The sequence below is a fragment of the Populus nigra genome, chromosome 4 (genome assembly GCF_951802175.1).
Source record: "Populus nigra chromosome 4, ddPopNigr1.1, whole genome shotgun sequence".
In the NCBI taxonomy this organism is placed as follows: Eukaryota; Viridiplantae; Streptophyta; class Magnoliopsida; order Malpighiales; family Salicaceae; genus Populus; species Populus nigra.
The window spans coordinates 350,552-375,394 of NC_084855.1; the positions used below are offsets into that span (position 1 = coordinate 350,552).

The 24,843-nt window shown below is 33.9% G+C and overlaps 3 protein-coding genes and 1 non-coding gene across 6 annotated transcripts; 2 read left to right on the forward strand and 2 right to left on the reverse strand.

Moving 5' to 3' along the window:
• Positions 1 to 1,752: 1,752 nt before the first annotated feature.
• Positions 1,753 to 6,840, forward strand: LOC133691671 (monosaccharide-sensing protein 2-like). 3 transcript variants are annotated; one of them, XM_062112273.1, is made up of 6 exons: positions 1,753 to 2,095; positions 2,691 to 2,808; positions 3,074 to 3,634; positions 4,433 to 5,379; positions 5,607 to 5,794; positions 6,246 to 6,840. In XM_062112273.1, the coding sequence occupies exons 2-6, from the start codon at positions 2,730 to 2,732 to the stop codon at positions 6,685 to 6,687; spliced, it is 2,217 nt and encodes a 738-aa protein (XP_061968257.1). In that variant the 5' UTR covers positions 1,753 to 2,095; positions 2,691 to 2,729; the 3' UTR covers positions 6,688 to 6,840. The 3 variants fall into 3 exon arrangements, with proteins under 3 accessions (XP_061968257.1, XP_061968259.1, XP_061968258.1); XM_062112275.1 differs by lacking the exon at positions 1,753 to 2,095 and adding an exon at positions 2,158 to 2,277; XM_062112274.1 differs by lacking the exon at positions 1,753 to 2,095 and adding an exon at positions 2,325 to 2,454.
• Positions 6,841 to 10,786: 3,946 nt separating this feature from the next.
• Positions 10,787 to 13,605, reverse strand: LOC133690969 (protein MULTIPLE CHLOROPLAST DIVISION SITE 1-like). Its single transcript, XM_062111251.1, has 5 exons — positions 13,380 to 13,605; positions 12,884 to 13,219; positions 12,177 to 12,343; positions 11,483 to 11,870; positions 10,787 to 11,198 (listed from the first exon to the last, which is right to left on the reverse strand). The coding sequence occupies exons 1-5, from the start codon at positions 13,443 to 13,445 to the stop codon at positions 10,995 to 10,997; spliced, it is 1,161 nt and encodes a 386-aa protein (XP_061967235.1). The 5' UTR covers positions 13,446 to 13,605; the 3' UTR covers positions 10,787 to 10,994.
• A 33-nt stretch (positions 13,606 to 13,638) lies between these two features.
• Positions 13,639 to 13,710, forward strand: TRNAW-CCA (transfer RNA tryptophan (anticodon CCA)). Its single transcript has one exon. It is a non-coding gene; the product is annotated as a tRNA-Trp (tRNA).
• A 3,472-nt stretch (positions 13,711 to 17,182) lies between these two features.
• LOC133691800 (RING-H2 finger protein ATL8-like) lies at positions 17,183 to 18,225 on the reverse strand. Its single transcript, XM_062112394.1, has one exon. The coding sequence runs from the start codon at positions 18,097 to 18,099 to the stop codon at positions 17,500 to 17,502; it is 600 nt and encodes a 199-aa protein (XP_061968378.1). The 5' UTR covers positions 18,100 to 18,225; the 3' UTR covers positions 17,183 to 17,499.
• Between the last annotated feature and the right edge of the window lie 6,618 nt (positions 18,226 to 24,843).

Genomic DNA, 24,843 nt, shown 5'->3' on the forward strand with positions numbered 1-24,843 from the left:
AATTATAAATCGGATTTTTAAAAATATTTTAAAAAATATTTCTGAGAACAATCTTTATTTTTTAAAATATAATTTTCAAATGCAGTTTGTTCTTGGGATTTTTCATTAAACAAATGTCTCCCATCATTATCCAAGTACCGCTTATCTTAAGCAAGCAAGCGCTGTGTAAATCTTGTCTGGGTGCATACATGAGATTCTTGAAGAAAACGCTGGCTGGAACACAGTTCAGAAGCAAACATGTGAGTGAGCATTAAAACATGAACCTGCTGCTTCCTACGAGCGAGGACAGTTGCTGTGAGCAACTCGTCCAAATCTTCTACCTGTCTTTGTGTTAATAATAGGAAGGGAAGAGGAAAAGGGAAAGGACAGATGCCTTTTTTCTGATGTCTGGAGTGCCACAGCCCCGTCGGCAAAGACATGGGAGTGGCACACGGTGATTCGTGGCCTTGACTGTTTCCCTAACAAATCTTGCTCCGTAGTCCACGTAGGAATAGTAAAATTGGCCAAAGGCTAACAGGAATTACAAGATTGCTAGCTTGGCATGGTTTTACAGGTTCAAGAAAAAGAGGCAAGCTCTAGTCTTCCCCATGTGGCTTCCACCTGCATTAATTTTAGCTAACAGTCTCCTGCTAGGAGCTGCTGCTTCTAATCCTTCACCCTCATCCTCATCTTGACTGGTAGTTTTCCTACTCTTTCCTCGTTTCAATTATGTCCTCCGATAATGTACTGTCGTGGCCTTTCCTTGTGATGGCTACGAAACCATGTCATGTGTATGCCCAGGCCAGTTATCTCCGTTCGTTACTCCTGTTTTTTTCTCTTCATAATTAATACAAAATTTGAGTGTTTTTTTCCCTTTTTAAATAACACAATCCTAAATTTATTTAGAAAAATAGCTCAACTATATATATATATATATATATATATATATATATATATATATATATATATATATATATATATGGGGTTGCGCCGCCTGCCTTCCATTTGCGCAATGAAAAAAACCCTTAAAAGGATATGTGCAACTGGGAGTTGCGCAGCCTTTCAAAAAATTAATGTTTTTAATTTTTTATCTACAAGTTAATAATTCATTCTTATCCCTATCCTTGTATGTTTTTATTCTAATCTCCAATTATTTATTTTATTAGATATCTCACTTAATAAATATTTAATTTGAGAAGATATTTTATCTATAACTTTATAACAAAATATATTTTTTTTTATTGCTCCATGTGTAAAAGAAAATAAATAATATTTTATTGCTCCATAACTAATCCCAGTTCATTTGAATCTACTTTTTCGACTGCTTTCAATACATTGAATGCAAAATCATGCATTGTTTAAGCTAACTTTCGGGGCTAAACAATAATGAAAGTTTGGAGTGGTAATGGTTATTTTTTAAATGTATTTTATTTAAAAATTTATTAAAATAATATTTTTTTATTTTTTATAAAATATTTTTAATATTAATATCAAAATAATCTGTAAATAAATAAATTTTAAATTTTATTTAATCTCCGGAGTTTAGAAAAAGAATTCCTAAAAGCGACGGTAGAAAATTTGCCACAAAGGGATATTCTTACCTACGAGTCCTCACTTCGTCTTGCCAAAAAGTGGAAATTGGAATCCCTTTACAAATTCTATACGTTAAAAAAAAATAAAAAATAAAATTGTCAATTGTAGAGGGTAGAGAAGTCCAGTTCCTACAGGGTAAAGTACAGTTCAGACCTTGACCACATCAATTATTAGAAATACAACTCTAATGAAAAACAGAAAGGGAAAGGAGAAGAAGACAATATCTACTGCCAAGCCCCCTTGATTGGTCCATATGAATGTATATAGACACGGTATGGGAGGTTACAGGCTGACCCTTCTTTGGCTTGTACTCAGCTCCCTAAAACTTGCAATGTTCACACAAGTTCTTGAATTCTAAGCACATGCCTTTTCTCCTCAAATCTATCCCAGTTTGAAACTATCAGTTGTTTTCTGGTTAAGTTGGTATCTGGGTTACCGAGAAAGAGATTTGTCAAGTTTTTTAACTCAGTGAAGTAGGTGACCGAGTGTAGTGTAACTGTTCAAGGATTGTTGGGATAAAAAGGTATGATTTCAGTATCAGCTAATCCTGAAAGCAGAGTTCTTTGTTGTGGCAAATTAGGATTGTATAAGGGCATGGCTTTTCCTCTATTTCTGAACCCCTCTTCTTTTTGGCTTGTCATTTGGTGTATCTAACACTTAACAAGATTCTTATCCACATAGAAAAACAGCCTGTACTTCAGTTCAGTTCAGTTCACACACTTTGCTTGATATTTTATCTTCCTTTTTACTACTACAATCCAACATCATTCACTGTTATCAGGCTTTACTTTTTAAAAGTTTCTTTTCTATTTCTCTAAGTCTCTTAAGCCAGCCTCTGTGCCTTGCTTTTTTGTTGAGTTTAACGTTTTTGGTTGCCAAGAGGCGAGCAATCTATAAAGATCTCCTCTTTCTGGTTTCTTTTATTTGCTGATGATAAGATCTCCTCTTTCTGATTTCTTTTATTTGCTGATGATTTTGGACAGTCTTGTATTTCTTTCTTGACTGAGTGGATTTTTCATTGCTTATTTTGAATTCAGGGGATTCACTGATTAGATATTGTATTGGATCTGTGGTTCTTGTTGTTTGATTGCTTTATCTGGGTGTTTATCTTTTTACAGGTGAGTTGGATATTGAGGACCTGATTCATTGGTTAAAACATGAAGGGAGCATCTCTAGTGGCTATTGCTGCTTGCGTTGGTAACTTCTTGCAAGGATGGGATAATGCTACCATTGCTGGTACTTCTCTTTTACTTTATCATCTATCTAATCTTTGATTTGGACCGAGAAATGTTTGATGTTAATAATTAAAATTAAAAACTTCAAATTCTAAAAATTGAAAATATTGAGATTTGTTGTCCATGGTGGATGGTATTTTTCCTAGGCTTCCAATTGGAACATTTTCTCTTACGTGTCGGTCGTTTCTGAGATTTTCTTTTCTCTCACTTTTGGTGTTGAATTAGGGACTGAATGCAGTTCTGAAATATTGTTTCTATGTTTTCAGGGGCTGTCATTTACGTCAAGAAAGACCTCAAGTTGCAAGCGAGTGTGGAAGGTCTTGTTGTGGCCATGTCACTTATTGGAGCCGCTGCTATCACAACATGCTCAGGACCCATATCAGATTGGATTGGTCGGCGTCCAATGCTAATAAGCTCATCAATTCTCTACTTTGTCAGTGGTTTGGTAATGTTTTGGTCACCCAATGTTTATGTCTTGTGCATAGGAAGGCTGTTGGATGGATTTGGCATTGGTTTAGCAGTTACTCTTATTCCACTCTATATATCTGAGACCGCCCCATCAGATATAAGGGGAATGTTAAATACTCTACCTCAGTTTGCCGGTTCAGGTGGCATGTTTCTGTCGTACTGTATGGTTTTTGGGATGTCATTGACAACTTCACCTAGTTGGAGGATGATGCTTGGAATTCTTTCCATTCCTTCTTTATTATATTTTGCACTCACAGTGTTTTACTTGCCTGAATCTCCTCGATGGCTTGTGAGTAAAGGAAAGATGCTTGAGGCAAAGCAAGTTCTCCAGAGATTGCGTGGCAGGGAAGATGTTTCAGGTTTACTCATTATTCTTTCACTGTTGTTCTTTCTCTCTCCTTTTTCCTTCTGAAAGAAGGTATAGAAATTTAGATCATGGGTTGAGACAATAGCCTGGTCTTTCTTGTTTTAGACTAGATGCCGAATCTCACTGAATCAAATGGTAGTTTGTTTGCATCATTAATTTGAATGCATGTCGAAGTATTTCCATGGCCGATGACAGTATGTGTAATTCACTGGGAACAGATTTTTTAAGCACCCAACTTTACTCATGCAGCTAACTTCAACATCTATGTTTTCATAGATCAACTTGACTTCTTTGTTATACATGATAAATCTAGAAGCTTTTGATGCATGCTAATCTTGCCCCAGCAAGTGCACTTTGAAGTGGTTTTGGGGGAGTCCTGTTTTTCTCAGCAATGATCTCTTTGGAATTGTAAAAACCATATTGTGGCAGGCCATCTTTTTTATTTTAATGGTAGAGTTCCAAACACTTTACATTCTTCATTTGGTATCCTTAAAGCCTGACCAATTATTTGGAGATCAAAGTGAGGTGTATAGCTTTATCTGCTGATTATACTTTAAATTGCTGAGGAGCTTAACTTGATAGGAGGGAGTAAAACTATTTCACTGTTGTGAGTTCATTTCTTTCCAGCTTCAGTGTTCATAAACGTGAGCATAATGTGTAGATGTTTTTAATAGTATTCGGATTTTTTTTGGTGAATTTCCAATGGTAGGAAATTTAGGCTTCTCCTTTTGCATAAGTAGCTTATTAAACTTGCTTATGTGGCTGTTGCTAAAGCTTCTATGATGCACAGGCGAGATGGCTTTACTGACTGAAGGTCTTGGTATCGGGGGTGAAACATCCATTGAAGAGTACATAATAGGGCCTGCTGATGAAGTTGCTGATGGTCAAGAACCCATTGTTGATAAAGACAAAATCAAGTTATATGGACCTGAAGAAGGCCTTTCCTGGGTTGCTAAACCCGTAACTGGACAGAGTTCTCTTGCTCTTGTATCGCGCCAAGGAAGCATGGTGAACCAAGGCGTGCCTCTTATGGACCCTCTTGTGACTCTTTTTGGTAGTGTTCATGAAAAGCTCCCTGAGACAGGAAGCATGCGGAGCATGCTTTTCCCTAATTTTGGCAGCATGTTTAGTACAGCAGAACCTCACTTTAGGACTGAGCAGTGGGATGAAGAGAGTGTACAAAGAGAAGGTGAGGGCTACGCATCAGAGGCTGGTGGTGAGGATTCTGATGACAATTTGCACAGTCCACTAATATCACGCCAGACGACAAGCATGGAAAAGGATATGGCCCACCCAACTTCCCATGGCAGTGCTCTGAGCATGAGACGGCATAGCAGTCTATTGCAAGGAGCTGGGGAGGCAGTTGACGGTACTGGCATTGGTGGGGGTTGGCAGTTGGCATGGAAATGGTCCGAGAGAGAAGGTGAGGATGGAAAGAAGGAAGGAGGGTTTAAAAGGATTTATTTGCACCAAGAGGGAGTTCCTGGATCCCGACGCGGGTCTATTGTTTCACTTCCTGGTGGTGATGTTCCTGTTGAAGGTGAGTATATCCAGGCTGCTGCTCTGGTAAGCCAGCCAGCTCTTTATTCAAAGGAGCTTATGGATCAGCATCCAGTTGGACCCGCAATGGTTCACCCATCTCAAACAGCTACAAAAGCTCCAATGTGGGCCGCTCTGCTTGAACCCGGAATTAAGCATGCTTTGTTTGTTGGGATGGGAATTCAATTGCTTCAGCAGGTAGTCTATGACTTCATTTGATATCTTTTGCTAATTTGCTCCCTCCCTCCCTCCCTCCCTCCCTCCCCCCCCTCTCTCTCTCTCTATATATATATATATAAGTTAAATTTAAGCTCTGAATTCATTCTAATCCACATGAATGGTTTTCCTACTACTCTCATTTTTACCAAAATCATATTGTGATTTATGTTGTTAATAGCTGTTTTTTAAGAAACATTCGCATGCAGTTTGCTGGTATAAATGGAGTTCTTTACTACACGCCTCAAATTCTTGAAGACGCAGGTGTTTCGGTTCTTCTTGCAAACTTGGGCCTCAGCACAAACTCTGCATCATTCCTTATAAGTGCATTTACAAACCTCCTTATGCTTCCATGTATAGGTGTAGCGATGAAGCTTATGGATATCTCAGGGAGAAGGTGATTTCCTTTCTGCATTACTTCCTTTTAGTTTTAGTTCTTTGATTGCACTAGGAACAAACCAACAAGGAAACTCTTCCTTCTACTGCTCAGTTGCCTAATAAAGAAACTTGTTTGTCATCCCTTCTATTCAAATGTGATCAAGTTAGATGAGCGCCATCACCTTCTCAATGCATCCTTGTGCCCCTTACTGATCAAGAGATCAACTCAAAATTGAAGTGGGAGCTGCAATGTTTTTTTCTAGAACAGGGGGACCTTTTCAAATTATTAGCAAATGAGAACATCCAGTTTGATTTTTCATGAGAAGAACTCCCTCCCTCCATCTCTTCCACTCACTCGCTCTCTTGCTATATATATAGGGCAGGGTCTGTGCACATGCTGTTTTTTCTGTCAGCCTTTACATCTATTTATGTCTTGTGTACTTATTAATCTCCTCATCTCTCTGTTCCAGGACGCTCCTACTTACCACAATTCCTGTGCTGATACTTTCCCTCGTCGTCTTAATTATTTTTGAACTAGTGACTGTGAGCGCAATTGTCAGTGCTGCAGTCTTAACTGCCTGTGTTATCATCTTCATCTGCTGTTTTGTGTCGGCTTATGGACCAATTCCTAATATCCTCTGCTCGGAGATCTTCCCAACAAGAGTCCGAGGCCTCTGCATTGCCATTTGTGCCATGGTTTACTGGATTGGAGACATCGTTGTCACCTACACACTGCCTGTGATGCTAACTTCCATCGGCCTAGTTGGTATCTTCAGCATTTACGCCGCTGTGTGCGTCATCTCTTGGATCTTTGTTTTCTTGAAGGTCCCAGAGACCAAAGGAATGCCTCTTGAAGTCATTACTGAGTTCTTTGCTGTGGGCGCAAGACAAGCTGCTGCTGCCAAGAATTAATGATTCTGGAAAACTTAAAGCGATTGCTGAATATCTTTGCAGTTTTAGCTGCTGAATGTGCGACCCAACATCTTTTTGGAGAATTTTGCACATTGTAATTAAACTGAGAGTGGATGTATTTCAATTATAACAATTAAATTATCATTTTTCCAAGGTTTTGCATCATAGGATGGGAGAAGGTTGATTCAGATGATATATTTTGTGATTCAATGCCATAATGTTTATCTTAAGGGGAAGGAATGAATTTAGTTTCTTAACACTGGACGCAGCACCTTGCTAGCAAGGAGGGAATCGGGAGACAAATTTTTTTATAGGATTCAGTTCGCTTACGTTCGTTTGTGGGGCTTAAATTATGGTTCCCAGCTGGGCAATGCATGGATAGTGAAGCAATTAAATATATCCAAGAGATGTTCAGATTGATGACCAAAACCACAACATTTACATAGACCATCCCCATAACCTGACCAGGCTTCAATGTACCTAAGCAATAAACGTAAACGTCCATTGCAGCTAATGCCCTACGTTTGTGATAGATTATTGATGAATGATTTTTCCTGTTTGCTTTTCCGTTGATTCGTCAACGTATAAATACAGGAGAAGTCCAACCAGAAGGTTTGATACAGATTCTAGAGATTGCAACTGATATATACAACTAAGAAAGATTTAAACAAATCAATTTTGAATGATTCATAACATTATCCTAGGACTAACAATAACAGACGTTAGAAATAACACACAGTATTCTTCTGTTATGCCCATGGAGTGCGGGTAAGAACTCCAATCTTGGATTTGAGATCAAGAAACCATTGTCTAGGAAGAGACTTAGTAAGAGCATCAACAAGTTGATTTTTAGAGAAAACATGATAACACCGAGAGCACCATCAGACCTAAGCTTAAAGTTTAGTCCAAACCCAACCCAATTAACCTAGGTATTTTAAAAAAATGGTTGTTAGAGAATTGCTTTTCCCTCTATTCTCCTCTTTTCCTCTCTATCGTGACTCTCCCTCATTCCTTACCAAGGATTTTAGTTTAAACTTAAGCTTTGGGTTTCAAGAAAGGTTGAAGAAAAAATAAATGATTTTCTCTTTTATTATTTTCGATTAGGAAGTTAGTGGTGAAAGGATTAAAGAATAGTTTAGGGTTTATTATGATTTAATGATTAAATAATTTAAAAGTTTCAATTGATGTATTAGGATGTAAGTTTGCTTAAAATGAACTGATTAGATGATTGAAATTACGAATCTTAATTGTTTTTTAAATTTGTAGAGTTGAAGATTGACATATTAAAATTCTATAAATCTTGATCAACCAGTCAATCAATTGGTATAAATCGGCTGACCGATTGGTTTAAGTGTTGATGGTTGATTAATTGGTCTAAACCAACTAGCTAATTGGCTTGTGATGGTGATTGACTGATTGACCCAGTAGTAGGGGTTAATCAAGTCTGTTAGATTATCAGTTTAAGGTATATTCGAGATTAATTGAGTGAATCAATTTGGTTTTTATAATTGTGTTTTTTTCTCTAAACTTAGAGTTTTAATCTTTTATATTATTTTGTTTCGAATTATTTTTTAGTGTTTTCCATATCTGTTATAGGTTTTGTTGGCGTTCCTCCTAACGATCTTCAATAGTCTTTGGTTTTGTATTCTTGTCTTTATTTTTAGGGTGAATAGGATAATCTTTAATATGCATCTAATATCAATATTATATTTATGTTAATTGTATGATGAGTACAATTGATAAATTCTTGTTTATATATATATATATATATATATATATATATATATATATATATATATATATATATATATATATATATAAATTGTTTTATTTTCTGAGTACTCATCCATTGTTGATTTTGTACTCGCATTCTATTGAATTGAATTATATTTTCTATGAAATTTATTTGTTTTGATAACTATATGAGCATCTATTATGTTTTGATATCGGTATATTTGTTATTAACTTTATGCTAACGAATATTTAGTTTATATACACATAGTATTTTGTATACGTAGCTGGTAAAAGAGGTACCGACCTATAGGGATTGATCATTCCATAGTAATCAGGGCCGCAAACCTCGTATGTTATTAGAATCTTAGGGTTTTGTCTGTTATTTGAGTCAACAGCTTTGTTTAATGTCTAAAATGTATCTCATTATCATATGTTATTATGTTTAATGTAGATGTGTGTTTGTGTCTATTTGTTTCAATCCTTACACTTATAAATAGCTAAAATGTATATTAAATGTTATTCTCTTACTGAGTTGATTTAGTTCACCCCTCTATTTTAATTTTTTTTTCAGGTTTTTAGTTTCTATTAGCCAGTGAACTCTTTTGAGAGTTCCTGTTTTTTTTATTTTTGATCGGTATGCCTTGTTTGCTTCTACGAGGCTTTTCCTTATCAAATTGTTTTAATGTTATAGAGTTCTTTACTATTACACTGTTTTAGTTTAGGGATTAGATTTTATTAAATGTAATAAGTATTTTAAATTATAATTTGGTTTGTTGATTTTAAGGAATATTTTAAAGTTTACGAAATGCTACGTTAATTTTATATATATTTGTTTTATAATATGTATGTTCTGAGATTTAGTATAGATTGAGTGTTCTTATGGCTCCGCTCCTGCGTTGTCGATCATGGACTCAGGATTCAGGTCGTGACATGAGTCATCTCCAATTATAATGTCATATGGGGTATGTAGGGAAATGTTGCTTAAGTCATAAGTGACATGGTGAGAAACTCCATTGTCTAAGAGACATGTTAGATAAGTAGAAAAACCGGTAGCATAATGTGCTTGTGGTTGCCATTGTAAGGTATGATGGGTGGATGAAGTTGAGGAGTTTTTGTTGGGCGAGGAAATTAGAACCAGCCGAAAAGAGGAACACTTTTTAATAGTGTGACTTTATTGTCTGCAGATTTGAAAATATCCTAACTATGGACGAGAGGGACAGTTGTGAGGAGATGAAAATGGTCCACCATTTGATGGTACAAAATACCTATTGGTATTGTTGTTGGATGGATGCCAATAGTTGTGGGAGCTGGAGCCTGAATGAGGGCACTATGGTGTCGGCTAGTGGGATTTGTAGTGGCCGGGAAGGGAGATGGTTTTTGCGTTGTTGTTTGTAAGGAGGCTTTAAAGTTGAGTAGTTTTTTCATGAAGTTTTTCAAAGGTAATTGAAGAATCTATAGCTTGAACAACACAAACCAGTTTTTTGTAATCGCCTCCAAAACCATCTAGGACTTTCTCTGTGAGATCCTCCATACCAAGTAGGACTCTAAGAAGAGCTAGTTCATCAGATCATGCTTTTGTGTTCTATAAAAAATCAGATACGCTTTCATAACCTTTTGTAAGGTTTTTTAGTTGGGTTTTAACATGTTTAATGCGTGCACGGGGAGGACTTGGCCTACGTGTTGGCCAAGATATTTCATGATTCACAATTGAGCAATGAATGGAATAATGGCTAGAGAGAGAGCCAAAGATGACATTGAAAATGAGCTAGTCTTGTCTAATCTAGAGAATATATTCTGAATTTGGGATGGTGGTATTATTTTGAGCAAGGTTGGTTGTGGGACATGGTTTTAAGCCATCAATATAGTCTAGGAGGTCATACCCAATGAATAGGTATAAATTGCAATTTCCAGGAGATGTAGTTGCTGGATGTTAATATAAGAGGAGTTTAGGCAGCCACATTAATGGTGACGAGGGTATTAAGAGTTTCATTGGTGTTGTGAATGATGGTGTGGGAAGAGTTATTGGCCATGAGTGAGGTCAAGCAAAGAAATAAAAAAATGGACATCACTTGGATCTGCTCTGATAGCATGATTTTTTCCTCTTTCTTTTTCATTGATTCATCAACGTATAAATACAGCAGAAGTGTTAACCAGAAGGTTTGTTCCAGATTCTAGAGATTGCAACTGCTATATAGAATAACAAAAGATTTAAACAAATCAATTTTGAATGAGTCATAACATTATCCTAAGACTAACTATTACAGATGTTAGTTATAACACACAGCAGTCTTCTTGTTAGTTTGGACTGCAACTTCCACATACATTGGGTGCGGACTGTGAAAGGTCAGCGTTCTAAGATGGAATATATGAAAAGAATAAAGTCAGATGGGGGGGTCGTCATTCTATTCACAGCCCAACCTCAAAAGTTCTTTACAACAAACCGGACGAAATAACTTGACAACAAGATTTAACTGGCAACTTCATATAAATATTCAGATCTGTTTGGTAAGACTTGAAAAACCATAGTTTGCAGCAGAATAATCATATTTGACAAAGGATATTGATAGAGTAGCTTAGGGCTTCTGCATTTCCTCCGAGGATGAACTGCTATTAAGAGAATTCAGGGAACGATCTGATTTCAAAGGCTTAGAATCACCAGATTGGCTATTAAAGGAGCTGCGTTCGACAAGCTCATTTGACTTTGGATTAAACTTGAATGATCTCTCAAATTCTTTAGCATTTCCGGTGTCAATGACTAATTTATTGAGTTTCTGCTCCTGCAAACAGAAAGTAAAATAATAAACGAGGGAACTGCAGTAAGGGCATAGAAGGGAAATACATCCAGCAACAGCAATATAAACATTACGATAGATTAATGCAGGACCATACAGAAACGAGATATATGGACAGGTCTACAAAGTTAATTAGGAATGGACCACGCAGCATGTTTTCTAAATTAGTTACTCTTTGGGTGATGCAATTCTCATTGCATGGGATTGATTCTCTCCTTTCTAGTTGTAAATCCTCAGGGCATAAATGCATAAATCTTAGAAGTGCTTACATTCTGTAGTGTCTCTAGCTTTCTTTGTAGTGCCTCATGCTCAGCTTGAATACGGAAAGGAACACCATGCTTTTGATAAACATTGTTTTGAGCCAAGTCTTCGTCAATGTCACTGGCAGTAGTTGCAAAAGGATGATTTGCAGGAATCCATCTGACCGTGTCAGGGTCAACATTTGGAGGTATTGAATCCCCTTCTTTAAGGAAAATTGTTGGTCTTTTCCACTGGTATGCCCGTGACCTCCTTCTCTGATGGATGGCTTGTTGATCTTTGGTTAGTGTAACTGGAGCTAAGCGATAAACCTTTCCACACATCTCAACAGTTGAATTGCTCTTGCTAACTTTAACCAATGGATTATTGAACGGATCCTCATATTTGAGAGGACTTGATCTGTGAATAAGAGGTTTCACAATGAAACCACATTATTATCACCAGCACGAGATAACAAAAGCTTGGCATGAAATGTGATCCTTAGAACACCTAGTTGGGGAAAAAAAAAGAGTGGCAATTGAGGGGATGATAAAGAAAATTAGTTTCTACAAATAGAGATCATGCAATGACAATCATTCTTCAGGAATAGAAGTGGGAATTCTTGGCAAATCATTCAAACCAAAGAAAAGTAATTGTTCTACAATGTCCACTGAGACGATGCAAAGTGAAGATAGCAGCAGAAAGCATTGGGGATTGAAATCATACATGCCTCTTCTATCAGATCTCAGCTGGCCACGTCTAACAAGATCAGCTACAGAGCCAGGACGGCTTTGCCTTGACTTCCTAACCACATATACTCTCACAGCAACAACCAAAAATGCAGTAGCAACACATAGCCATATTACAAAATTGCTTCCAGAAGCTCTTCTCATCTGAAAAGCCAAAAAAACTCTATAAATAAAAGACTAGAATAATCTACAATTAGAACACCAGAAGGCCCAAAATGAATCACGTGATCTTTTCATCAAAGAAAGCCTAACAACCTAACCTCAAAAAATCACAATATCAAACAAGCATTGCCATCTCTTGAATTGATCAAGTTCAGAAGTACAATGTACCCATTCTTGCTTCCATTTTACTGCGATAGCTTAATGAAAAACTTCTAACAACTTGCACATGATCAGAGACTCAAAGTAGTTAACAACCCAAAAATGCTAACCTAGTCAACAATCCAAACAGCAACTTTGGTTCCACATTTTTCCTTCTACAACGTAAATGTCATGTTAATTTGACATTGTTGCAGTTTCAAATCCAATGCCTGGTGGTTCAATTCAAGAAGCCTATCCAGTTCCTAAAAATTCCACATTTTTCCCAAAAACACAAGCGTTTCCAAGACTACAAAAACACACACCCATGCTTCCAATTATAGCAATTCATATTCAACGATGATTCAAAAGAACTCGAAAACTCACCACAAAAACAACAGGAGGGAGAGTGGCAATCATTCCCTGAAATTTGGAAAAAGGGTCTTTTTTCCAATCCGGGAGCGTAGTATCACTCTCACTCTCTTTCTTGTTGGCCACTGCTTTTGCCACATCTTGAACACATTGCTGCTGCTCTTCCTCCTCCTCCTCTTTGGGATTCTCCACATTATCATTATTTTTATTAATTGCTTTAAAGCGAAAACTTGGATTAATTAATAAAACTCGATTGCATCTGGGTTGTGAAGCAGACAAGACAAAATCTCTCCCGAGTTCCACTACCTTCGGAGAAAACCGGTGTTTCGATGACCAAAAAGATGTCGGCGGCTACATAACATCAAATATCATAGTACAAAATAACATCGAACATCATAGTACGCTATACGTAATAAATTACAAAAAAAGAAAAACAACAGCAAGAAGAAGAAGAAGAAAAGGGGATGATGATAGTAAGATTAAAGAATAAAAATCATGATTAATTAATTACCTGGACAGAGAAACAGTGAAATTGAGGAGTCCAAGCTGATGGTGATGATGTTGTTGTCGTTGTCATTTTCAAAAGGGTTTTTTAAAAAATTTCATTTCAAAATCAGCTTAGATTGATGATGCGCCAGTGCCATCACTTGGTCCAAAATCCAAACACAAGAGCCACACGTTTCAGTCCCTCCCTCACCCGTTTCTGTTTCCTCTCATTCTCATCAAAATTTATTCTACTATTACCATTCTGCAGCACAAGTTTAGCAAGTGGATCCGTGGCGCAATGGTAGCGCGTCTGACTCCAGATCAGAAGGTTGCGTGTTCGATTCACGTCGGGTTCAATACCCTTCTTTTTGAGAGATTTTTTGGTTCTCTCTTTTGAGATATTTTTTTGGTTCCTACCTTCCACTTGTTGCGAATTACCAAGAAAAATCCTTGTCACCCGCCCCCCTACGCATTATCATATATAAGACACGGTAAAATCATTGGAGTCCATTTTATTGAGGTTTTGTTTGTATTTGTGGTTATGTTTTTTTAAAATAAAAATAAAATTAATATTTTAATATTAATATCAAAAATAAAATAAAAAATTATTTTAATACATTTTTAAGCAAATAAATATTTTAAAATAAATGTTATTATAATATGAAATACTATTTTACTCTATTTGTTTTTGTATTTTTTTATTATAATTTTATTTTGCATACTGAAAAAAATAATGTTATAAAAAAATATATTATTAACAGTTTTTTTTTTTTTTTTGCATGTGCTGAATAAAAAAAGAACTTTTAACATTTTTTTTTTTTATGTATCTCATGACCGAGGACGATTCAACTCAACCTCGAGCCCTGCCAGCCACTCACTTTTTGAGTCTTGAGATGGTGTAAAATAGTATATATAGTATTTGAACCCTCATTCAGAACCTGGGGATGCCTCAATTTAAGACATTTCCAAACTGGGTGATTTGACAGTTTCAATAAGTTTGGGACTTAATTGAAAGAATCTTTTGTTTTGTCCACTCAACTAAGAATTATAAGTAATTGAGGTAGGGGCTGAAGTGGGGTCTCCATTTTTTTCTTTTTGGTGACAAAATTGGTCAAGTCCTGAAGCCACTTTAGCCGCCTTGATATAAATAAATAAATATATATATATATATATATATATATATATATATATATATATATATATAGTAAGCAAATTCAAACTCATACACTCCATTGAAAAAGATGCCTGCCTCCCCCACTAGATCTTAGAAAATATTTAAGATGAAGATTGTGGCGTGACTGATTTGTTGCAAGAAGGCACAATGAGTTATTCTGGCCCTTTTTCGGACCATGGAGAGCAGTCTTATTTTATTGAATGGCTCCGAGGGAAGAGGAATTGATTGTTAATGAATAAATAAAGAGAGAAAGTATACCATTACCTTCACGCCGACTAACACCACCTTTTTTTAGGTCAAGATAATAAAGAAGATGATTGCATTACTATTCGATATTGAGTGGTTCTTATTGCGTTACAGTGTGTTTTTTTAAAAAAAAAATTGTTTTAAAATATATTAAATTAATATATTTTTAGATGTATTTTGATGTGTTAATAAAAAAATAAATTTAGAACAAAAAAATAATATTTTAACATATTTTCAATTGAAAAACACCTTTAAAAAGTATAAGCTTCTATACCTAATTGTGTTGGTTATAAATATGTAATCATATCTCAGTGACTATTTTAATGGCTTTTTTTCGGTTTATAGATAGTGGGTTTCTTGACTCTTATGATAATCAAGTAACACGGTTGCCTAGTTTATTATACTTAATTCTCTTCCTCGACAAGTTGACATGTATAATGAATGATTTGTTGTTGGTGCTAAATATCAGTTAACAATGTAACTCGACCGTTTTTTATTATTATTATTTTTTATTTGAGAAGTATTAATAGGTATTTTATTCATTATTTTAGAATTTGAACCGATCTAGCAGATCGATCCGAGATTTGGACCGATCTTATTAAAGAAAATAAAAATAAAAAATGGATTACCCATCAACATCGTTTTAATTCCTTTTTAAAAAAATTAGAGAATCAATCATCTCAACTCGTGATCTTGATTTTGCCCTGGATCGATTACAGGTAGGGCTTTAAAGTATACTTTTTAAAATAATTTTTAATAATTTTGATTTTGATGAACAACATTCAAATTAAAGATTTTTTGTAAGTGCATTACCGGACACAATTAATTATAAAAAATCAATATAGACACAAGAACTAATTTAAACATTTAAAAAAGATAAAATAAAAGATAAACAAACTCGTACGAACGAAACACTTGATCTCTTGATGGAGATCAATATGGCACTACAAAAAAAAAATCAAAATACAGTTGATGTTTATGATATATTCAACTAACCCATTTTTTGCCACTCATGGTTTTACCTACCATAAGCACTTGAAAACTTTCTTCGTCTTCCAATACAATGGCTCCTCCTTTATTTATTTTCCTTGGTGTACAAATGTCGGCGGTTGCCACTTTCCGACACCATTCTGGTCTGTGGATTAATATCTCTACCAAGACATTAATGTTTGTTTCCAACCATAGTTTTGTAGTAAATGGAGATGCGCTTTGGAAGCTCGGACGAAGTAAACATGATTTAGATCTGGCGAGGAGGGTGGGAACTATTTTTTTTTTAGATTATAATTTTGAAAATGTTTGATTAATTAATCTCATTGAATTTTTTTTAAAAAAATATTAATTGAAAAAATTACAATTTATACCTTTTTTGACCCAAGGCATTGACCAGAAATGAACAAAAAGACCACAACCAGTCCAAGTGATCCTTTTGTTAGATTAAAAAAAAATTATTTTTCACCTTTTAACATAAGTTTCTTTTCTTGATGATGCATCCTAATATAGCTATAGCTGTTTAACCGCTGGGCTGCTGCCACTGGCCGTGTCATCGCACGACCAAAGTTGTGGATATTTATTGGTTAATGTTGACAAGTGCCTCTGGCCTACAGGAGGGATCCTCCCTTTCGATATTTGTGATGTTTTAAGAATATATATATATATATATATATATATATATATATATATATATAAGATAGAAATGTGATTAATTATGAAGATCAGAATAAATATATTTTAAATAATTTCAAAATGAATTTTATTAGATAAATCGTATCTTATTTATTATAATTGTTTTTGCCTTTTTTTTCTTTATTATATTTGTCATCACCGCTCCTTGTGACTTGTCTTCACAGTGATATTATTTTCTAAAGTTTTAAACATTTAAAATTGGGTTAATCTGAATTAATTTAACTTTTTAATTTTATAAAAATATAAAAATAAAAATAATTTTTATTAATAAAACAAGAAAAAATTAATAAAATATGAATCACTCTAAATTTTTAATTAAATTATTTCCTCTATTTTTTTAAAAAAATTGACCCGACTTGACTTGACATAGAATCACAATTCAACCCACCATTTCAAGTCTTACGACAGTGCTACTTTCAACACTCCTCATTCAGAAATGATATCATAACCCATCCATAGAGCAAAATAGAAGTTACTCTCGCCTAATTCTCATTCTTAAAAAAAAAAATTAATCTAGTAATAAAAATTTAAAATTTAAAAGTTTATTTTTTTTATAATCTAAAATTCGATTGTTTATATGATAATTATTAGAGATTTATATAATAATTAATTTCAAAATCCATAAAATAGATTCCCTCGGTTATTACTCTTTTTTTTCATGTGAAAAACAAGTTAATAAATCCCATAACCAATAAAGAAAAATCGAGAAAGGATGGCACATACAATTATAATTAATACACTAATTTTATTTTATTTTTGCTCGCACTAAACCCTTCTTAATTGCTATGTGGGAAAATGTTTAAAATTTACACAAACTTAAATCCATAAAAATACAGAAACACTCTACTTATTTATATTTAATTCCATCTTCAATCTTCCTTGATCCTTTCTAAACCCTAAATTCCTAATATAACTAAAATTAATTTCAAATACTGAATTGACTAATCCCAAGAACAATTACCAACAAGGATTAAATTACTGGCTATAAACATTTTTTCTTCATATATATATAAAAGAAATATCCAAATAAGCTTTAATTAAGCTAGGGCAAGAACCTATTAGCACCATCTTCACGCTCCTTTAGGCTAGCTTCAGTTTCAGCTCCACCACCACCACCACCACCACCATCATTAGAAGAACTCGAACCTGAAGGCAAACCACCACACTTCTGACACCTGGCAACCACCAAAATCTGACGGCAAGAAGGGCAAGAAGAGTGAGACCCAAGCCATGTGTCAATACAGCTCACATGAAACCCATGTCCACACTGAGGCAACACACGGATTTCATCTCCAGCTGAGAATTCCGCCAAGCAAATTGCACAATCGGGGAGTTTCCCGGAGAAATCTTCAGAGAAGGTTTGTTTAGGGAGAGAGCGGAGGACTTTCTTTTTTAACCCTTTGTTGGCGACAGAAGGAGGAGGAGGGGGAACTGGTGGTGTGGGATTCCGGGATGAGAAGCGGCGGAGCCAAGCGCAGCGAGCTACAGCGATGAGGCCAAGAACGCAAATTAGAGCGCAGAGGAGTGCTGCTAGTATGACCATGAAGTCTGAGTCCACCGTGGCTGATGCTTGTGGAGGCGACCCAGTGGTGGTCGCCGAAGAGTTCGCGACGGCGTTCAGGAAGCTGAAAGGACGAGCCATGTGAGCGAGATGAGTAGAGAGCAGCTCTGCTTTGTTCCTTTTTCTTTGCTTTTCAAGAGAGTGAGAGAGAGAGAGAGAGGAGGGAGAGAGTGTTGCCTTCTATAATCAAAAGGAGGGGGTTTTGAGTGTTTTACTGTTTTTATAGGTAAGGAATAAAAATAGGCCACATTAAATATGGAAAATATTGTTTTACTTCTCTCCTATATAATACCTTTTCTTTTTCTTTTGATTTTGAGTTGTATTTTTATAGTTTATCGTTAATTAATATCTTCAAGTTAGTTTAAACATTAATTAATATCAATTTTTTCTTTGAATAATTCTAAAAATAAATATTTTTATATTGATATGGTGTATTTATAAAAATAAATAAATCATTTTGAACATTAAATTTAAGATTTGAATTTAAAAAAATAATATATATATATATATATATATATATATATTATGATATGCGGTCTAAGAATAATGGCTTGTGGTGTGTAAACTTTTAATAACTAAGTTAGATCAAGAAGTTGGTTTTATTAGTTGTTAAAGAAAATATACTATCTTCTTTTATTTTTTAGATTTAAATCTCGAAGTAAGTCAGTATGAATATTATAACAGATTATTATTATTATTTTTCAATCAATTTAATTTTTCTGGCCATTTTTTTAATTAGATTTTTACATGATATATTTTTTAATGAATAAGGTTAGATTTTATTTCTTTTTATGTTTTAAAAAGTATTTTATTATTTTTATATTTTTAAATTGTTTTAATATATTAATATTAAAAATAAAATAAAAATTATTTTAATATATTTTTAAATAAAAAAAATATTTTTAAAAACAATGATTATCTCTGTAACTGTTCTCGCCGGCTTCCTTTCTTTTTCTGGAAAAAAGTAAGCTGCTTTCAAAGTTGAGAGGAGAATCACGTTGTGATATTGCTCTGCTAAAGACAAGCGAGTAGACCCCCTCTTCCCCCACCAAACAATAATTAATTAAATTAATTACCTTTTTATCACCTTGTCATTTAAGCTTGTTCATGTAAAGACACTACTGAGTGATTTTCTGTTCCCGTCATGCTACCCTGTTTAATCCGGTGAGCGCCGAGTAACCTTGGCATTCAACTTGTCCGACACGTTCTTGCGATATCCATTTTTTCTATAATTACACGTCAATTCCGGGAGATAGCTCGGTGCCGATCCTACTCGATCGGAGAATGAATTTTATGTGTATAGTATTGTATTAATTTTTACCAAAAATAAATTAAAAAATTATAAATTATAATTTTAGGGGAAGGTTTTCAATAAAATCATTCATATATTTTAATTAACTAAATATTTTTAAAATTACAATAGAAATAAGATAGAATTTCAACCAATTCTCACTGCATTACCAAACATTCCTGTGTTTGGAACATGAGGTTGTAGACGGGGAAACAAGCTGTATCGTGAATGTTGAGATATTTTATGCCTTTGCCACTGATACAGTCATTAATATTAGTTAACTATTTAGATGGTGATCCAATTGTAAGAATTTTGGATCAAGAGATTTATTCTCTTTGTGATCTCAGGTTCGAGTCTTGTGGCTGCTCATATGATGGTCACTGGAGACTTACATGGTCTATAACTTCAGGGTCAATGGAATTAGTCGAGGTGCGTGCAAGTTAACCCGAACACCTACATTAAACTTAAAAAAAAATATTGATCGAGACATTTTCTAAATTGTTGGTGAATATATGAGAAAGGAAAATTTTTTTTTTTCCTTTTTTAATTTCAAGAGTATGTTTATCAGAAAAAATGGATATGAAAAATGATGAAATTAGTAAAAACATTATAAAAAATACAAACACGTAGGATTAAGATTTAATAGAGGGATCGATCTGTCTAATCACTTTATAGTATCTAATCCTTTTTGTTAAATGATGAACACATTCACATTCAATCCCTTATTTTCTATCTTTCCTCCCGTACCTCTTAATAAATAGATAGAGTGACAGTTTTGACTGTAACATAAAATTAATTATTATTATTATTATTGAGATCTTAATTATTTTATAGTTAAATTCTTGAGTTGATAGAGTTGATATTAATATTTTGATTACTCACTCACGAGTTTCGAATCTCAACTTCTTTTTATAATAAAATTCTATATAAAATGGTGATAAGCTTATGCTAGTTTTAAGCAAAAAAAAAAAACTTTAATTTAAAGGGTGCAATGGAATATAATATAAAACTATTTTTTAATATTTACAGTACAGGAGCAAAATAAACATAAACATAAAAAATAAAAAGAAGAAAGATGAGGAGATTAAAAAATAACTTTTAAGTATGTGAAAATATTCTTATATTTTTTATAAAATCAAATATAATTTGATCTCTTATTTTTTCATGTTTATCTCCATAAAATACAAGTTGAGCATCATGTATAGGATTTTTTTCACAAATACCACCGGTCATGTTTTTCTCCTTTTTTATTCAAGAAAACAAGAAATGCAAATGGGAAAAAAGAGGGACGGGGTGAGAGAAGAAGCAGCAGGGTTTGATTGGATGACCTGGGCCCTGGGGGTGGGGAGCAGGAGATCTAGCAAAGTTCTGAGTTAATGTGACTGAAACTCGATTGAATGAATGAATGAATGAATATGCTGGGAAGCAATATCGACGAAGTACAGTCAAGTGAGCCATTAAAAAAAAAAAAAGAAGAAGAAGAAGAGTCAGGTATAATGCTTCCTTTGACTGCCCGAGAACCATCTCCTTTCTTTCTTGTCGAGGTAGCAACATGCTGCCGATCAAGGACGGAGCTTGAAACTTTTCCTGCCTGAATTATTAAATAAATATATAAATATTTTTTAAAATCAATTATTAACTCATATATATAAGTTTTTGAAATTAATATTAATGTTTTAATTCAAATATATTACCAAAAATATTAAAATATAAATTAAAAAATATATAAAATTAAAGTGAAAGTAAAAATAAAATCACTATTAAAGTTACATTTTTCGATATTTTATGAAATATAATTCATTTATAATCGAATTTAAATCGATATTGTAACAACCCATCAACCGGGATAAAATAATAATCTCATGTCAACTGAAAAACAACGTAATGAAATTTTCTCCCTCTTTCAATTCTTCCTTCCTTCACTTCATTCTTTCTTAGATTAGTGTTTTATAAGTTGGATTTTGTAAGTTTACAAGGTTATTCTCTCACTTTTTTTATTTTTTTTTCTTGGATTTTTTTTTATTTTTTTCCCTTACTTCTCTCTATTTCTCTCTTGCCTTTTCTTTTATTTCTTTTCCTATTATGCTTCTGCCAAGTCGGAAACATATAAAAGGAAGGAAGAACTTTATTTTTTATTTTTTAATGGCAACTAACCATTTTACTCTTAATGAGTTTTTTTTTACTTTTATTTGACGGTCTTTTTTTTAACACTGCTAAGATCATTTCATCATAAAATTTTAACCAGATTTTATTCAATATATTTTAAGATCCCTCGTAAATTTTCAGCTCAATCTGATGGTCGGATTGAAAATTACGTCCAATAATGTAAAACCAGTCAAATTGTGATTTTTCACCAAATTTCTCCAAAAATTATGAAATTTTAACCCAAACTAAAACATCATATTAGAAGACTCCACATAAAATTTTAGAATTTTTTAATAATTCAATCAAGAATTATGAATTTTTTTTACATAAAACTAGTCAAAAATATTAATAAAATTTTGACCTGAATTATAGCCCACCAAAGCCTTTAACATGCCTCCACCCTTGTTGTGGACTATCCCACCCACCTTAGTGGCCGTTTGGTAACGTGGTTGCGGGTGAGGTTCACCCGCAGCCACACCAACAACCACACCAAATACCGTTTGGTTAAGAAGAAAAAATTGCTTTATGTTGGTAGGACCCACCAAAATCTCAGCTGGACCGCATGTTTTGGAGAAGCAGCATTTCGTAGGGGAGAAAGCACAACGGTGGAGCCATGCTCCACTGTCGCACTGTTCAATAAAGTTATTTGAAAAAGTTTAGTTTTTTTTTTTGAAAAATCAGTGCAGTTATTTGATTTCACTCGCATTGTTCATGTGAACATGAACATTATTGTTTTTTTGTTTTTTTAAAAAATTAATTTAAGGTGAATTAAATTTACTCGTACTGTAATTTCAATTTTATTCCTGATAATATTCTACCTAATTTTATTGCACGCTTAAAAAATCATGAAAACTGTAGTTCTTGTCGAATGACTTTTGTGTATAATGAAATTGTAATTTTTTTTTAAAAAATTATGTTTTACTTGAAAAACTAGTATTTAATATTATTTAATAACACTACATAAAATTAGAAAGATATCGCATGATGACGTAACATTTGTGAAATTTGATCGCAATTCCAATTATGTTTTTGCCGAGTTCGACCTAGTGAAAAAGAAATTCAGTTTTTTGTTTTATTTTAATTGTGTTTTATTCAAAAAATTAAAAAGAGATTGCTTGATGACGTAACAATAAATTCAGTTTTTGTTGTTGTACGCTTAAGAAACCATGGAAAATATAGTTCTTGTTGGATAGATTTCGTATGTGGTGACATTGCACATAGTTTAATGGAATAATAAAAAATATTTGATATCAATATTATTTATTTTATGATGTAATAACAGTAGTTAAATCTACAATATTTAAATTAAAAATCATTTATATATATATATATTAATTATTTTATAACCTCAATTTGAAAAGCTTTTTTTTAACCAAATATATTAAATTATTTTTTATTCAATCTCAATTTCAATCACAGTTTTAACCAAACATATATTTTTTTAAATGAATCTCAACTAATTATACTTTTTATAAAATAACTTTTTTAAAACCATAACAACAACAAGAATAGAAACCAAACACACTCTTGGTATAAATACGAAGCAGCAACTGCAAAAGAGATTCCAATGTCATTTTCCCACAAAAATAATGAGATTCCAATTTCATTTAAAGAATCCCAGTCTTGTATACTACCACGTCGAGCACCACGCTGTGGTAAAAATGGAATAAAAACAAATATAAGGGAATTCTTGCTTTCACAGAAGCAGAATCAGGGGAATGGAGGTAAAAACGACACTCCCTGTCTCCATAATCTATAATTTAATTATGATTCTTATATATATATATATATATATATATATATATATATATATAGACTTAATGTAAACTATCTTTATGCATGTATAATCTATGCACTGGAACGGAGAGCGCCATGGTTCTGCGAATAAATGGACAAACAGGTTTCTTCTGATCCTGGTCATGATCCCCAACCTAACCTACAGCATGAAGGATTGTCTGGTCGGGAAATGTGACATGAATCAATGTCAGAAGCAGACGTGGCAAACAAGGCGTGGAAACTGTGAACCCATCTCATGCAGGGCAAGGAGAAAGAAAAAAAGACTCTGCGTGCGTACGCGACACACTTGTCGTGCTTGTGACTTGTGAGCTGTGAATTTTATGGTAGACGACAGTGGCCATCTACCACCGAGGTAAGGGCCATGTGAATTGCTAGCTTGTCCCCTCAAAACTCACCCGCCTTATTCTTATTGCGCCCCTTCTTTTCTTCATCGCACTCATCTCCTCTCTTCCTTGTTTTCTGCTTCAACAACATATAATTTCCTTGTATCTGTATCCATTCAGGCAGTGAAGTAGAAGAACACGGAACAACAATGTTCAAACCATGGGAAAATTAAGGACAGGAAGCACAATTCTCAATTTACCTGCACAGTACAAAGATCGATGAGCAATTGTTTCGTCGAGATCACCCCTGCAGCTATGTGCTCCTATTGGAATTCTAAGCAGACTACCAGCAGAAACCACTCCCTGCAATCTACAATGAAAGATGGACCAGTCACTGCAAAAGTAGCGTGGACAAGAACGTTAAATTATGGCCAGTTTATGTAAAAGTAAGACCAGCCACTTCAAGAAGGATATCCAGTATAAGCAAATGCAAATAAACAAAGTCACAAACTTGTCATACAGGAACGGCATTTCTAAGAAGCTCTGGAGAGAATCCAAACAAACACCAAACTGTTTAAAATCTTTGTCAACATCACACCGTCCCTTGACATAAAAAAGCTCAACAAACCATGATTTGTCACAGGAAAAACCCTTCTTCCCATGATAAAAAGTACCGAGCTTTTTCATGCTTATCATAATGCAATCCCACTCCAAGGCTAGCAGACAACTACAGTTAAAACCAGTACAACGTCAGCCTCTATGCTCGAAAAGACAAGAACTTAGTCTTCAATTAAGGATTACAAGAAACATACATCTGGATAAAAGTGTCTTACCATTGCGCTAGCATAACTGGGAGCTCCGATTCTTGTATCTAGCCCCCATGAACCTAACCAAAAAAATAACAAAAAAAGAAAGAGAAAAAGCCCCTTGTTTGCATTCTAAAGAATTCCCAAATATAATATCAAGAAATCAATAATATATATTGATCCTTCCACTCAGGCCATGATAATTATTATAATTAATTCAAGAGAATTAACTCATGATTTAGTATCTAGTGAAAAGTGATGCGATATTTAATTTGAATTTTTTTAAATAATAAAACAATTTAATTTTTTAAAAGAAAAAATTGTTTTGAATTAAGCCGAGTTAATAAGGGTTTGATTTGAATCTTTATAACTATGCTCAGATTCGATTTTAGAAAATAAAAAATGCATAATAATAATAATAATAATAGTAATAGTAATAGTAAGAAGAATAGCGCATTGGTGG